Source organism: Cheilinus undulatus, linkage group 22 (genome assembly GCF_018320785.1).
Source record: "Cheilinus undulatus linkage group 22, ASM1832078v1, whole genome shotgun sequence".
In the NCBI taxonomy this organism is placed as follows: domain Eukaryota; kingdom Metazoa; phylum Chordata; class Actinopteri; order Labriformes; family Labridae; genus Cheilinus; species Cheilinus undulatus.
The window spans coordinates 28,854,640-28,868,908 of record NC_054886.1 but is presented as its reverse complement, the minus strand read 5'-3'; the positions used below and the strand labels follow the sequence as shown (position 1 = coordinate 28,868,908).

General features: G+C 37.9%; 1 protein-coding gene across 1 annotated transcript in view; it reads right to left on the bottom strand.

Moving 5' to 3' along the window:
• Positions 1 to 10,645: 10,645 nt before the first annotated feature.
• LOC121504557 (insulin receptor substrate 2-B) overlaps positions 10,646 to 14,269 on the bottom strand; it is a 31,331-nt gene continuing 27,707 nt past the window's right edge. Inside the window, exon 2 of the mRNA XM_041779441.1 lies at positions 10,646 to 13,357. Within this exon, the coding sequence (XP_041635375.1) occupies positions 13,353 to 13,357 (5 nt within the window). The 3' untranslated portion in view covers positions 10,646 to 13,352. The remainder of the gene's footprint in view (positions 13,358 to 14,269) is intronic.

Here is a 14,269-nt window from a genome sequence, read left to right as displayed (position 1 = left end):
AACACAGCAGTGTTTACTACCGAGTTCATTCATTCATAAAGCAATCAAGACTTTATCTGAAGGCTGACTTTATAGAGCTTACATTAATCTGAACCAATAAAAGTCACAGATCAGAGATTTTATAATGGCAATAAAACACCCACACCGTAAAAACATTCTAGTAAACACTCCTTCTTGGAATGTTATCAAACTGCATATATGAGACAGGAAGTCCAAAACAGGCTACATCACGTGTTTTGTTGCTCTGATTGACCTGTAAAGATGTGACAGACAAAACGTTTATCCAATCACCCTCAAAGTTTTTTTCGAATCCTCTGCCCTTTCCCAAACACTTAGTATTGAAGGTTAGACTGGCTAGGCCAGTCCAAAACCTTCATTTTTTAACAGCCATTCAGAGGTGGAAATCACTGGTCTGTTTCAGATCAGTAGCTGGTTTTTCATTACAGTTTTTCGCAAAATAAAAGCGATATGTCTTAAATTTCTATTAAGTACAATTGCGCTTTGAATGCATTTCCATTGAAGGGAGTTTTGGGCATAGGCCTTGCAATTCTCCTAAAGTCTCATCTCGCGTGAATCCGCTGCAGGGAAGCTTGACGCTCAAAACCTGTTGCGTGTTGGTACGGTTTTGTTACATCTACAGCAGTTGCCTTGATAATTTTGAACCAAAGACGAAGGCAATAGATGATAGTTCAGAGGTAAAGTCCATATGTATGGCAAAAGCCACATATAAGGGTATAGGTATGATGTTAAGAAAAGTCTCGTCACTTCTTCTGTCCACACGTACCGCGCCATGTTGTCTCGGAGTGACTGGTCATGGGCCACCGTACGTCATGTCCTGTGACTTATAAATGCAGATAAAGTGTTCCTATTACACTTTTGCGATATAATTCTATATCGAAACGCCTGAAAAACCTCTTCATGAAAGTGTAAAAACTTTTTAGCGATATTTTAGGGTTTTTTTGAAATTCAGGTGTTTCCATTACAGTTTTTTATTGCGCTATTTTGATTTTTTCACATTTCCAAGTGTAATGGAAACCCAGCTATTGTCCTGCTGAATGACCCACGTGCTCTTGAGCTTGAGGTCACAAACCAATGGTATAACATTGTTCTTCAGGATTTTCTAGTAGCAGAACTCATGGGTCCATCAACAAGTCGTCCCAGACCATCACACTACCACCGCCATGTTTGACTGGTCTGATCTTTTTGTGTGTTAGTTTTGCCCGAGCTGTAACAGGAAGCACACATTCCAAAAAGTTAAACTTTTGTCTCGTCAGTCCATGGATATTTTCCCGAAAGTCTTGGGGTTCTAGAAGTTTTTTGTCAAATGTGAGGCAAGCCTTTGTGTTCTTTTGGGTCAGGAGTGGTTTTGGTCTTGGAACTCTCCCATTGATGGCATTGTTTTGCCCAGTGTCTTTCTTCTTGTTGAATTATGAACTCTGACCTTCACTGAGTCAAGTGAGGCCTGCAGGTCTTTAGATGTTCTGGGTTCTTTCGCATCGATGCGCTCTCTCGTAGGCTGGCCACTCCTGAGAAGGCTCACCAGTGTTCCAAGTTTCTCCATTTGTGGGTAATGGCTCTCACTGTGGTTTTTCTGGAGTCCCCAAAGCCTTAGAAATGTCTTTGTAAGCCTTTCCAGACTGATAGATGTCAATGACTTTATTTTTTCATCTGAACGTGGATGGTGAAATTGAAGTCAACTGTCTGAAAAAATATGGTTAATTCATGATTCATTAAGGGGGGGGGGGTTACTTTGTCACATGGGGCCAGGTCGGTTTGGCTGGCTTTTTTTCCTGAGTAAATGAAATTGGTGGGTCATGTAGAAGTGGTGGGGTGTTCTTGTGGTAGTGTCTTCGATTACAGAGCTGGCAAAGGGTATAGGGGTCAGTTTGCAGTGTATAAATACTAATAACTGAGCTAACAGTGACCTTTACCTTCTACCTCTGAAATGTATTCAGTTTTTCCTTGACATGTTCAGTGTTTTGTGTTTTTTTTGGAACTGTTTGAAATCATTTTGAGTCTCTCAGTTTCTACTGTTTATTAGCTTGTTTGTGCCATTACAACTGACCTGTTAATCTTATTTTCATGTGCAAATTCATATTTTGACCTACAGGTGAGGAAGAGGAATTCAGATAAATAAAACAAAGCATGTCTGAAACTTTGCCTTATTTTGTCAGTGTGGCGTAAAGGTTGGAGCGATATTGAAATCACTGATGTTTGTCTTTTGTAAAGGACAAATACCTAAAGCTCATACAGTATAATAGCTACTGACCAATAATCAGATTTGCTGTCGTCATCACATGTGTGCACTTCTTTTTCTGACACAATCTCTGGGGTTGTGAAAGGATTTTATCAAACTGAGTTATCAGGGTTATTTCTCAATATGTAGAAGAAACATGGTGCTGTGAATGAGCCACATTAGATTTGGCTGTAGCTAACAAAGCTGAAGCGAACGACCGTTAGGAATAATACTTCTTTAACAGGTCTGGCTTTTGGAAATATAGCATTATTTAACAAAGTTAATGTAGCTTTAGCTACATTAGTTGTGGAGCTACACAACCTTCATAGCTATTGTAGCCTTTTTAGCTTAATATTCAGCTATGATTCCTATGTTACTTACATAACTAATGTAGCTTTGTTGGCTACAGATTAAGTTACATAAGCTACATGGCTTCATTACGAAAGTAGCTTACACAGCTTCCATAGCTTTGTCAGCTTTAGCTACATTAGCAATGTAGCTACATGGGCTATGAAACTCAGTTAACTTTAGATTGAGCTATGTTACCTTTTTTTTGTTTTGTTTTTGCATAACTTATGTAGCTTTGTTAGCCTTACATTAAGATATGTTAGCTACATGGGTTCATTACTGACATAGCTTACACAGCTTCCATAGCTTTGTCAGCTTTAGCTACATTAGCTATGTAGCTACATTTGCTAGTTTACGTAGCTAAGAAAGCGTGAGATTTAGCTATGTTACCTATGTTGTTTACGTAACTAATGTTGCTTTGTTAGCTTTAGATTAAGCTATGTTAGCTAACATGGCTTTGTTACCTATATAGTTTACACAGCTTCTGTAGCTTTGTCAGCTTTAGCTACGTAGCTACCATAGCTAACTTACGTTAGCCTTTAACCTTAAATCTACCCTTAACAAAAGTTTAATCCAATTTTATTAAAGTTCGTGCGTGTATTTCCATCTGACAGAGATGGCGTCTCATCATAGTGGTCTGCGAGGGCCACTATGGCTATGCTACCTACTTATCACTAGCCTCACAGCAAAACTGCCTGAGTCATTTGTTGGCTAAATTTTGATAGCAGCGGTAAGAGAGAATACTTTGACAGATGATTCATTGTACCTTAATTTTCTAAAACCTTTCAAATATGACTTTAGCAATCATGCTTTGAGGCTAACAATAGGTTAAAGATCTGCAGTCTGCTGCCAGACTGTTTTGGATTGGTTTTGCTCTTAAAAAAATAAAAAAATAAATCATATATATATATATATATATATATATATATATATATATATATATATATATATAAAAAGCTGACCACCAGGGCAGGGAAAAAAAGAGGTATCTGTGTGCTTCTGTTATGTAATCATCATTTAAATATGGAACTTTTATGTACCTGAAAACTAGAAACATTTTGCTTTATCTGGGTTGGTTTTTGTAAATGTGGCCTACGTTGACATTGAAATGACTCACAGACACAAGAAACGACAGTAGAGACCAGAGCGGCTACATGAACACATTTTTATTGCAATAGCTCTATCGAAAGCAAAAAAGTTTTGATAAATATAAACACTATGCCGATGCTCAAATCGCCTCTGAGTACCCCTCCTACCCCCTTTCCCTCCACGAGGAAAAACAGAGAGAAAGAAAGAGAAGGAAAGAAAACAAAAATAGAGGGGGGGCACGTGCCGAGGCGCCCGTCATAACATGAAAAAAGCGACAACTCGAGTTTTATTTACAGACGGAGGATTTCCATTTCCACCACGGTTTTTTAGACTTTTTTTGTATATAGGACGTACGTCGCTGAAAAATAATGCACATACGAAGGATACACACCTCCACAGTATTTTTTTTAACTCTTTCTCTTTCCTGTAAAGCTAGTAAACAACAGCATTCAACTCGGAAACTAAAAACACAGGTAGCAGGGAAGAGAGGGGTTTGTCTCCCCACTGAAATCCTCCGAACTTTTGGAAAAAATTAGCAGAAAAATGGGCCTGCATGTGACGGCAGGGCAATGAACATCGTCGTCATTGTCATCTTTATGCCATCTACAGCATTTCCAACTGTTACTACACAGCAGCAAATAATATAGTTACAAAAAATAAACATTAGGCAGAGGTTGTAACCCATTTCTTTATACAAATAACTGCAAAATGCCTATGTACTCTTAAAAAAAATACTAGCCTCGTGTCGCTTCGTTTTCAGACACGGGGTCGCCTCGATACAACAAAACAACCAAAAATAAGATGATTATTTTCCCTCTGTAAACTAGAATACAAAAGAAACCAAAAGATTCGAGGAAAAGGGAACAAAAGTTTGCATAATGATGCAGTACCCTAAGTCTTCTCTGCGAGGATTATATAGATTTATATTTATAGATATATATATTACGTAGGTCTCAATTCTTTCTCATCGCTCAACCCCAACAAGAAAATTCAAAACAGCTGATTTTCAACATCAGAACTGGAAACATCGAGGACAGATTGAGGTTGACTTGTTGCCAAAATAAACACAAAGTCCGTGTAAATTCATTCAGTCTCGACAGACGGGGGTAAAAATCGAAGGCAGACATGAACGACATGAATCAAATAAATTAAAGGGAATCCTCTCTTTCCCTCGAAATCTAACTCTAACATTTTTGCGTCAAAAACTCCAAAGCAATAGCATAAAAGTACACGAAACAATTCCAAAAAAATAAAGAAGTTCTCATTTATCGGGCGCATGCAGCCAAAAATAATCTTATGTTCAATTCTTTCTTCATTCAAAGGGGAAAAGTACCTCCAATTGTTCATATCATACATTTAAGACAATTTTAACAGCATTTTAGCTTTTAAATAAGAGCATTTACAACCAAGGGGGGACATTTCAACCCTCCAGAGGGCGATCAGGGGTAAAAATGGGGTTACAAACACCTCTGTCTTTGCACCGATGCTCACAGCATTAACCTCCAGATTCTAAAAAGACAAGTGACTGTCTTAATCTTTTTGTTTTTGCTCTTGTGGCTTTGTCGTGACTGGACATAAAACAAGGGGGGAGAAAAGTTGAAATAATTGCACAATTTTGTCTTGAAAGTCTTGGCAAATACCAGAGCATAGTTGATGGATCAGTCTTAAAATGATGAAATACTGGACACTCCTGCTCTTCTTGATGCAGTGAACTCTACCAATCTGGTTATTAAAGCAGAGCAATGCTTGATAATACAACAGCAAAAAATGCTGTCTGTACCACAAAATGAACAAATTTACTGGTTTAGTCACTTTTTGGTGCAAAATTAGAAGCTATCACTGAAGTTTGGGTTTCTAACTATGGCTGGCAACATGCTAGATAATTTTAAAACAGACAAAAGAACCCCGCAAGTGAAGATTCCCTACACAAGAGAGCTTACAGAAACTCGCAATCAAACTTGACTGAACCAGAAAAACAAACATGGAGGATGACCGAAATCTTCAGCTTGCTGTCCTGTGTTACTTGTGATGCAAAAATTACAATAAAAGACAAAGAATATGGGTGAAATCCTGGCAAAGATGAAGATAAAGTCATATTTATGCTTCTGAGAAAAAAATACAACACCTTGTTGGTGACCCTACCCGTTCTGCTCTGGCTGTTGTGGGTATTCCCTCAGCACCCAACGTCAAATACGATTCAGCGGTAAAATAAATATACCGACACCACACACGTAAGCATCATTTAGACGAATCATTTGTGATGAGTTTTGATCCCGGACACACCCCCAGAATTGTCAGGGGGCAAATGAGGCCCAAAGTCAGGCTGAAAATTGTAGAGTGAAGAAGTCTGGCACACATGCAACAACTTTAGCATGATCAGTAATGCCACAAAAGTCCCTTTAAAAATTATTTTTTTAAAAAATGTAGAATTAAGATTTAGCGGAAGACAATCCTTAATGAGAATGAGTTAAACTTTTGAACATCCAAAAGTCCTAATTAGTACATTTTTACAGGGTATGCACGATATGGAAGCAGTTTCCTATAATTTATCCACACAAATATACTGTTTATTGTGAGATAGGGATGCACAGATACAGCCTGTCTCAGTCCAAGTAAAAGATCTGTGTACTAAGTCATCTAGTAGCATTTTTTAATCACAATCCTGGCCAAATGCACCATCTGAACTTTAACACTAGCTACCACTGTAGCTTCAGTTACTGCCATGCTACCACGCTGGGATTTAACCTTAGCAAGGAACAGGTAGGATTGATAGCTTTTAAAGGGACTTGGCCCTTGGCCCTATGTAGATCTAAAAAATTGTCGTACGTAGACTTGGTCATCTTACACTCGCATTCATTTAACTGAAGCATTGAGTGACGATACTCAAGAATGTGGACCTGCAAACATGTTTGAAAGTTGGCGGTGCTAGCACTGCTAACCAACCAACTCATTGCTTTTGTGACTGGTCTTAAATCAAGTGGTTGTTCTGATGCAAAATTACCTGGCTAGGAGCATCACTACAATCCGTGCATCCCTATTTTGCAAGGACAATGACAATAAAGAAGATAATTCACAGATCATCTTTCTGACCTTGACTGAAATAAAAAGCTGCAATTTCTTGGTCTGATTTCCAAAAAAAAAAAAAGAAATCTTTCCAATGTATAAATCTTGCATTTTTCCACTTCTGCAGCTTCAAAGTTTGTTTCTGGATGTAATTCCACTCCTCAGACTGAGACAAACACTATCTATTTGGGTTAAAAACTACCACTGCCACAGAAAGATGCATAAGAGGGGAACAAATGAATCAAAAGTTGCAGGTAAACTCCTGCAAACTTGCCAAAAAGGACTAGAATAATATTTTTAAGCAATTTAGACAGTTTATTCACAGTTTTTGGTGGTCAAAAACAAGAAATCTATCAATATTGTGTGCCTGGGACTTCTACTTTTATTGCTAAGTATCAAAGGGGGTGTCGATATCCTTTGATTTTTATTAGTACTATCTCAAAAGTATAAAAATCTGGTATTGCACGTGCACCAAACAGCTAACCTTCAACTTTTGCATTCATTTCTTTCTCAAACACTGATTGTAGGTGTGTTTTAATGAAATTCAAGCACCAAATGTGCAGAGTTCACTGCATCAGAGCATCAAGCACGCTGTCAATCACTGAGATCACCCTCAGCGCTGCAAAAACCGTTAGTTATTTAAAGACACCTCATCTCCTGCCCTCCCTGCTGAGCGAGGTGGGGGCTGACGGTGACGAGTCCCACGCAAAAGCACCGAGAGAGTGACAGGCTTTCAAAAAAATTAAGAAAACAAATCACCAAAAAGAGAAAAAAGCAGCTTTAGATGAGTGAGCAGCGAACATAAAAAAAGCCTTTGTGGGCTACGTTAGCTGTCAGTCTTTGTGTTTCTTTCTATGAAATCTGTTGTGTGGGGGGAACTGTGAGTAGAATTGCTAAATCTGTTGAGGAGCAGTGAATGGGGCTGTGATAAATGTGCGGTTGTAGCCGGGCGAGTATGACGAGCGCTGTGCACCTGGGGCTCGAGCTCAGGTTACTGGAAACCTCTCCACGTCACCCCCTGCCAATGACGACCGCAGCCGCATGCATATGTGCGAGCATGTGAAATATCACGGACGTCACCGAGAGCCGCTGACAAAGACCCAAACGGAGCCACAGGGGAGCTACACTGGTCCAAATAGGGCTGTGTGACCGCCGTGTGTTCTCAGAGAGCAGGAACAGGCGACGTTACATGTGCCTGGTGCATGCCACTGCCGTTCACTTGCAGGGTTTTTATGTTTGCACACCGGCCTCCTGTTTGCATCAGTGTGGCAACGACTGAACTTTGTGCTGTAGCAGCGTCATGCGTGCATATGGAAGTGTGTTTTTGACACAGGGAGTTGGGCTTTCCACAAACAGAAGAGGGGTCCAGAGGAAAATCTGGGTTTTGCAAGAAAAAAACTGGTGGCTTTTGACACGTTTGAAAATGATTTAGTGGCATTCAAACCATGATCTGGAGAATGTGGAGCACTGAAACGTGAGAAATTACAATTAGAGGTGCCAATTTATGAAATAGGGACCATGCATTTCACAAACTTTGAGGAGGAGCTTCCTGTGTTGCTGATTTGCTCTCCTATGGTTGGAAGATTTAAGCACAATAAAAAAAAAATAACAGTGGAAAAAGCTCATAGTGATCAACTTTTAAGGACTGAAAGGACAAGTCCGGTAAAATGATTTTAAATTGATTGACTTAAAAATGCCCTGCAGCCCTTCTGTGTTTTAAATGCTAGAAAATGGAGTATGTTTAACAAATACAGTTACTATAACCCAGATTCAAACTCATGTTAGGGTCTCTGAAAAATAAAGGAAATAAATAAGAAACATAAATTCTTGAGAGAGAGAGACCAAAAATCTGAATTTATGAGTTTGTCGGGCATAAATTTACAAGAAAAAAAAAATTGGGGGGGGGGGGGTTAGTCTGAAATTACAAGAAATCAAACTCAGAATTTAAGTTTATATAATGTTAATTTATAAAAAAAATTGTTTTTTTTTGTGACAGTAAAGTATGGAATTTTCAAGAAAATAAACAGTATTTATAATAATTTAACTCAGTATTTGTGAGTTTGTCATTAATATACTAGAAACTAAACTAAGAATTTATTACATAGTTACATGTAAACTTACAGAAAAAAACTTCAGAATTTTGCAAGTTTTAAGTCTGAAATTTACAAGAAACCTAAATCCGTTTTTGTTTTTATTCAAGGAAATTTGTAAAAAAAAAAAAAAAAAAAAAAAATGAAATTTTTGTGATTGTCACATCATAAATATCCAAGAAATCAAACTTAGAATTTATGAGTTTGTTAGCAGTACCTTTAAGAGAAAAAAAAAAACTCAAAATTTTGTGATTTAAAGTTCGAAATTTACAAGAAACCAACATGGGAGATTATTTTTTAAATGCAAATTTATAAGAAAAAAAAAAGAATTTTGCAATCTTAAAGTTTTAAACTTACAAGAAATCAAACTGCAAAATGGTGAGTTTTTTCTCCTAAATTTACATCTGACAATCTGACTTTGAAGTATGAAATTTACAAGAAACCAAACCCAGAGTTTGTTTTTCTTAAAGGAAATTTGTAAAACAAACAAACAAACAAAAAAAGGAGTTCTTTCGACTTCAATTTATGTGAAAAAAATTAGATTTTTTTTGCAATTGTTGTCAGTCATAAATTTATGAGAAACGACACTCAGAATTTGAGTATTTAAGACATACATTTTTGGAGAATAAATTGAGGCCTTTTGGACATCTACAGTACAAGCATGGTCTCGTGGCAGCCCTGCTACCTGCCTTGACAGTACCCTGGGCCATGCTTACTCACCACGTCTACCTCGTATTTCACCTCAAAGGTGTGGACTTAATTTTTTAACAGATTATTTCCCACACCCCTGGTAATATCCAAAGACATTCAGAGCTCAACTAGGGTTGTGCAAATCCTGGTGCCCTCAGGAAACAAAGTAGCCACATCTATGCCTTACTTCAGCCTCAGTTATTGGCCCAAACATGCCTTAAAGTTCTGCACAGTACCGTACGTCTAACCTGGATTATGAAAAAAAAAAATCTCTTTAGACACCTGATATATATTTTACATCTTTATAATACCTTAAATCATATGACTAATAAAAAAACAGTTAGTTGATTCTGTAGTGTTTGATGATGTCACTTGGCACCAGATCAGCCAATAAAAAAAATTCAACTGCAGTAGCTGGTTTTAGCCTGTAGGAGGCAGTCATTATGGGCTGTTTGAAGGTGTTTGAACATCTTCTTAAAACCTTTAAGTTGATGTTTCGGACAGTTTTTTCTTTTTTAAGACAGACTTGACCATATTTGGGCGAGAGGATGGACAGTTAAAGCAATCACCTCCATTTTTATGGTCTACTTGATGCTAAATGGGACCAGGATTTGCAAAATGAGCATCAAGCTGAAATGGAGTAGACTTGCTTCTGGAGATAAAACTCTCATTAATGTGACTCAGTGAGCTACATGCCCTAATATTCCTGCTCCACACTTTTATACTGAGTCAGAAAGATCCCTGCTCAGTATTTAAGTGGCGGTTTGCTTGGAGGGTCAGAGGACAGCCACATTTTTGTTTAAATCAATAAACAGTGAAGTTGTCCATTTCATTGGTTAATAAATGGTTATGCTGCACATGTAAATCAGAAGGGAATCTGCAAGAAGCATAAATAAGAGAAACAAACTTCTGTGATTCTTGTGTCATGTGATCACTACAGCTCTTTCCACTGTAAAAGCATTGGGTGTACTCTTAGCAGACAGCAGACTCAAGCACTGCGAACTGTTGCATCTTAGAGATTGCTCTGCTTTAAAGCCAAATTCGATAGTCATTCATTGACTTGTTCATTCATTAAGCCCTTAAACGTCTGCGTGGCATATTGGTGAAAATATACAGGAAAAGCAGGTTGTCAACTTTTTGCCAGAACTTGTTTATTTGAGTCAACAGTGAGAAAAGCTGTGATTAGGCGACTAGCCAGCGCTTATGGAAAGCCTGATCTGTGCTACGGACCGCATGAGGTAAAACTGAAATGTAAAAGAAATATAAATTTAACTAACGGCTTTGGTTAACGAACCAGTTCTTAGCGCAGCAGAGCGGTAAAATAAGTTTTTCATGCACTGGCTTTAAACAGGTGAGTTTTATACACCTGTACTTGCTGTTTTTAATAGAATAGCTCAACACTTTTGGAAAAATTAATGCAAAATGCTTTCTGTTCGATGAGATCTCTACCAATGTGATATAACATTTTGATTGTATTTAAGGCTAGCAGCTTTGTTAGCTTAGCTTCGCAAAAAGACTCACAGCAAGGAAAAAGCTAACTTAGCTGGGATTAAAGCTAACAGAATTAGCCATCAGCAATTCTTAAGATCATTAGGGTTAAATACAGAATTTAAAAATAAACCCCAACTTCACTCTGAAAACTAAAGTGCTGTTAAATGTAAATTTTGAAGCATTCCAGCTCTTTTCCCCTTGCTTCTTGATGCTAAGCTAAACAATGCTAAGCTACTAGCTTTAGCTTTAAATATTTGCAGACACACATGTATGGTCTCAATCTTCTTGTCTTGATCTCAGCAAGCTAACTGACTGGTGTGTTTCCAAAATGAGAATAGCTTAACCTTTATTTATCAAAAACAATAGCTTTCAAACTGTGGCTATGGCTAGGTTAGCTAAGCTAAAAGTCTTTCAGCAAGGGGAAACAGCTAGCAGTGCTCCATTTGAAGGGCACAGAATTTACCATCATCAATTCTTGAGCTCTTGAACAAAGATTGTGCGTCAGCATCTTTAGCTTGTACAAAAACAAAAGTGATGTTTGACCAAAAGATTTGAGGAAATTTATCCACAAATCATTCCAGCAACAAGTAAAACTTCTTTTATTCCATTTACACGACACAGCTTTTTCAAAAGGAGCTTTAAATATGCAATTGTGGGCACTTTTCCATGACTGGGCAGAGGCACGTTACCCATTTTACCCTTGCTTCAAGTCTTAATGCTAAGCTACACAAAGCTAAGCTAAGCGGCTACAAGCAATAGCTTCAAATGCTGCAGACACTCATGTATGGTATCAGTCTTCTCGTCTCACGCCCGGAAAACTGACAGAAATGTGCATTTCCAAGTTGAGAAGATCTGTACCACTCTGGGGTTAAAAAACTTAATTTGTAGCTTCTTCCAATGTCTGCTTTAGCCTAGCTCTGCAGAAAGGCTTAGCAAGGGCACACAGCAAGCTGATCTCAGTTTCAGTGCCATAAATGTACTTTTGGAAACTTGTGCGCAGCAGTATAGGTGTTACAAATTGATTTCAGGAAATATTTCTGCACCAAATCCATAACAAAATGTACAATTTCACTTTTTGAGTGAAGGTTCTTAATGCATGTAAAAAGCAAAATACAGCTTCTTAATTTTGTGAGCTTTAGGGGTACTATTGCTTGTGTTTTACGATCCTTGCTCTCACTCTATGCTAAGCTAAGCTAAGCTAACCGTTGCTAGCTGTAGATTCAAATATTGTACATGCCCATGTATGGCATCAATCTTCTCGTCTTACTCTATGCAAAATAACAGAATAGTTTACTTCCAAAAATGCCAAACTATTCTCTTGAACATATCAGTCTGACAAATTCGCTTGTGCAGGAGGTGGACTAAGAAAAAATTCCAGCATCTGATTAGTGGCCGACATTCTCCTTCTCGCCCTGCAGAGTACCATCAGACAAAGAAATGTACCAGAACACTTGTACCTATTGTTAAAATAAATAATGTGCTACAGACTATGAGGAATAATGCCTTTTGGTTACCCACTGCATGAGTTGCCAAGCACCAAAACATTGTTTTCCCCACACAAGTTTCTAAACAAGCTCAATTCAGCCAAGCAAAACTGTAGTCCAAAGGGTAACAGTCTGGTAGTGTAGCGTACCAAACTTGGACAAGAATGGGAAAAATCAGGGTATTTGTGAAATGCAATTTGTCGACTTAAGGGTTAAACTGGATCCAGCCACGAGCTTGTACCGTTTAAGGAATTAATCCATTCAGAAAAACATTTCAAATTCAATTCTGTCAACATAGTAATAATAACTGTTTGGTAACGTTCTGAGGATGTATTATGCAAGGGATAAAAAAAATTATAATAAAGGGAAAAAATAGTTTAAATTAAATTCAATATAAAAAATCTGTACCATAATGCCTTTGCTTAGTTATCCAGCCTCCCTTTTTTAAATACCGCATGGATAAGCATCTGAAAATAAGACCATCTAGGGTTCAGCTGACGTCCCCTCTGTCAAATAAGTCTGTTGAACGCGAGGGAGGAAAAAGCAGCGCAAACTGGCAGCATCGATTGTGAAAGGGAGAAATGTTTAAAAAAAAAAAAAAAAAGAAAAAAAAAGAAACAGGACAAGATATGCATATAAAACAAACAAAATAAAAAATGAAATACACTTTAAAAAAACTGCAAGCTTTTTTTGTCATCTGTTGTGATGTTGTTGTTGTTTTCTGCATCCAGAAGGGAGCGGTGAGGAGGTCAGAAGTCACCGGTGGCAGGGGGAGGCCGAGGGGTCACAGGCAAAGTCAAGTTCCCCGAGCGGAGAGATGAGGAGGAGGAGGAGGGCGGAGAACCTCTACCGTCTCGCTGCTCAGTCTGAGGGAGAAAAACAGAAAAAGAACACAGAGTGAGAAAAGTTCAAAAGCCGTCAGCACAAATGTGAACTCAAAGAAAGCATCAGGTTGGGATGTTTTGAGCTGATGTACTGATATTTGGACATGGAGAACAATGGAAAGAATGGAAATTTGAGAAAATGTAATTAGTTACTCTCCACCTCAGCTATGCAAGGACATGCAGAGGTAGAGAACACCAGCTCCAAGTGTGTATTTCAGTGCTCTGCTTAGGCTCCATTACAATGTCCCACCCTGTCTACTCTGCGGTCCTTTACTGATGTACACAAGTGGTGATTTTGCTCTAGAAAACACTGCAAGGCCCAGCCAAATGGGGGGGCGGGGCATTTAGGTCAGTTAAATAATGGTCTGTTGTAAAGTTTAGTTGTAATTTTTTTTTTTAACCTAAAAAAGCAGTCACTCATTGTGCCTTAGTTCATAGCCTTCTCTGAGATTTCGACTTTTTTCTGAAAATGGGTTAAAACTGGCAAAATGGGCAGAAAAAGTGGTGGAAAGAGTTAAAAAAAATGTAAAAATGGTGTCAATTAGCCAAAATGGGCAAAAAAGGTGGTAAAATAGGACTGGGTTTAAATATAAAAAAAAAAAATGATTGAAAGTAGCAGTAACAGTGGTGAAAAGATATTAAAAAGTCGCAAAATTGATTTAAAGTGGGAAAAGAGATAAGGAAAATGGTGAAAAGTGGTTAAAATGTGCCAAAATGGGTAAAAAAAAAAAAAAACACAAATTAGGTATAAAATGCACAAAATTGACAAAAACTGGCAAATAAAAGTTGCATGAATAGGGTAACAGAAGCAAAAGATATCCAGAAAGTGGCAAGCTTAAACCTTAAAAGAGCAAAGAAAAAAATGTAAAAAGGGTTTACAAAGAGTGAAATCCA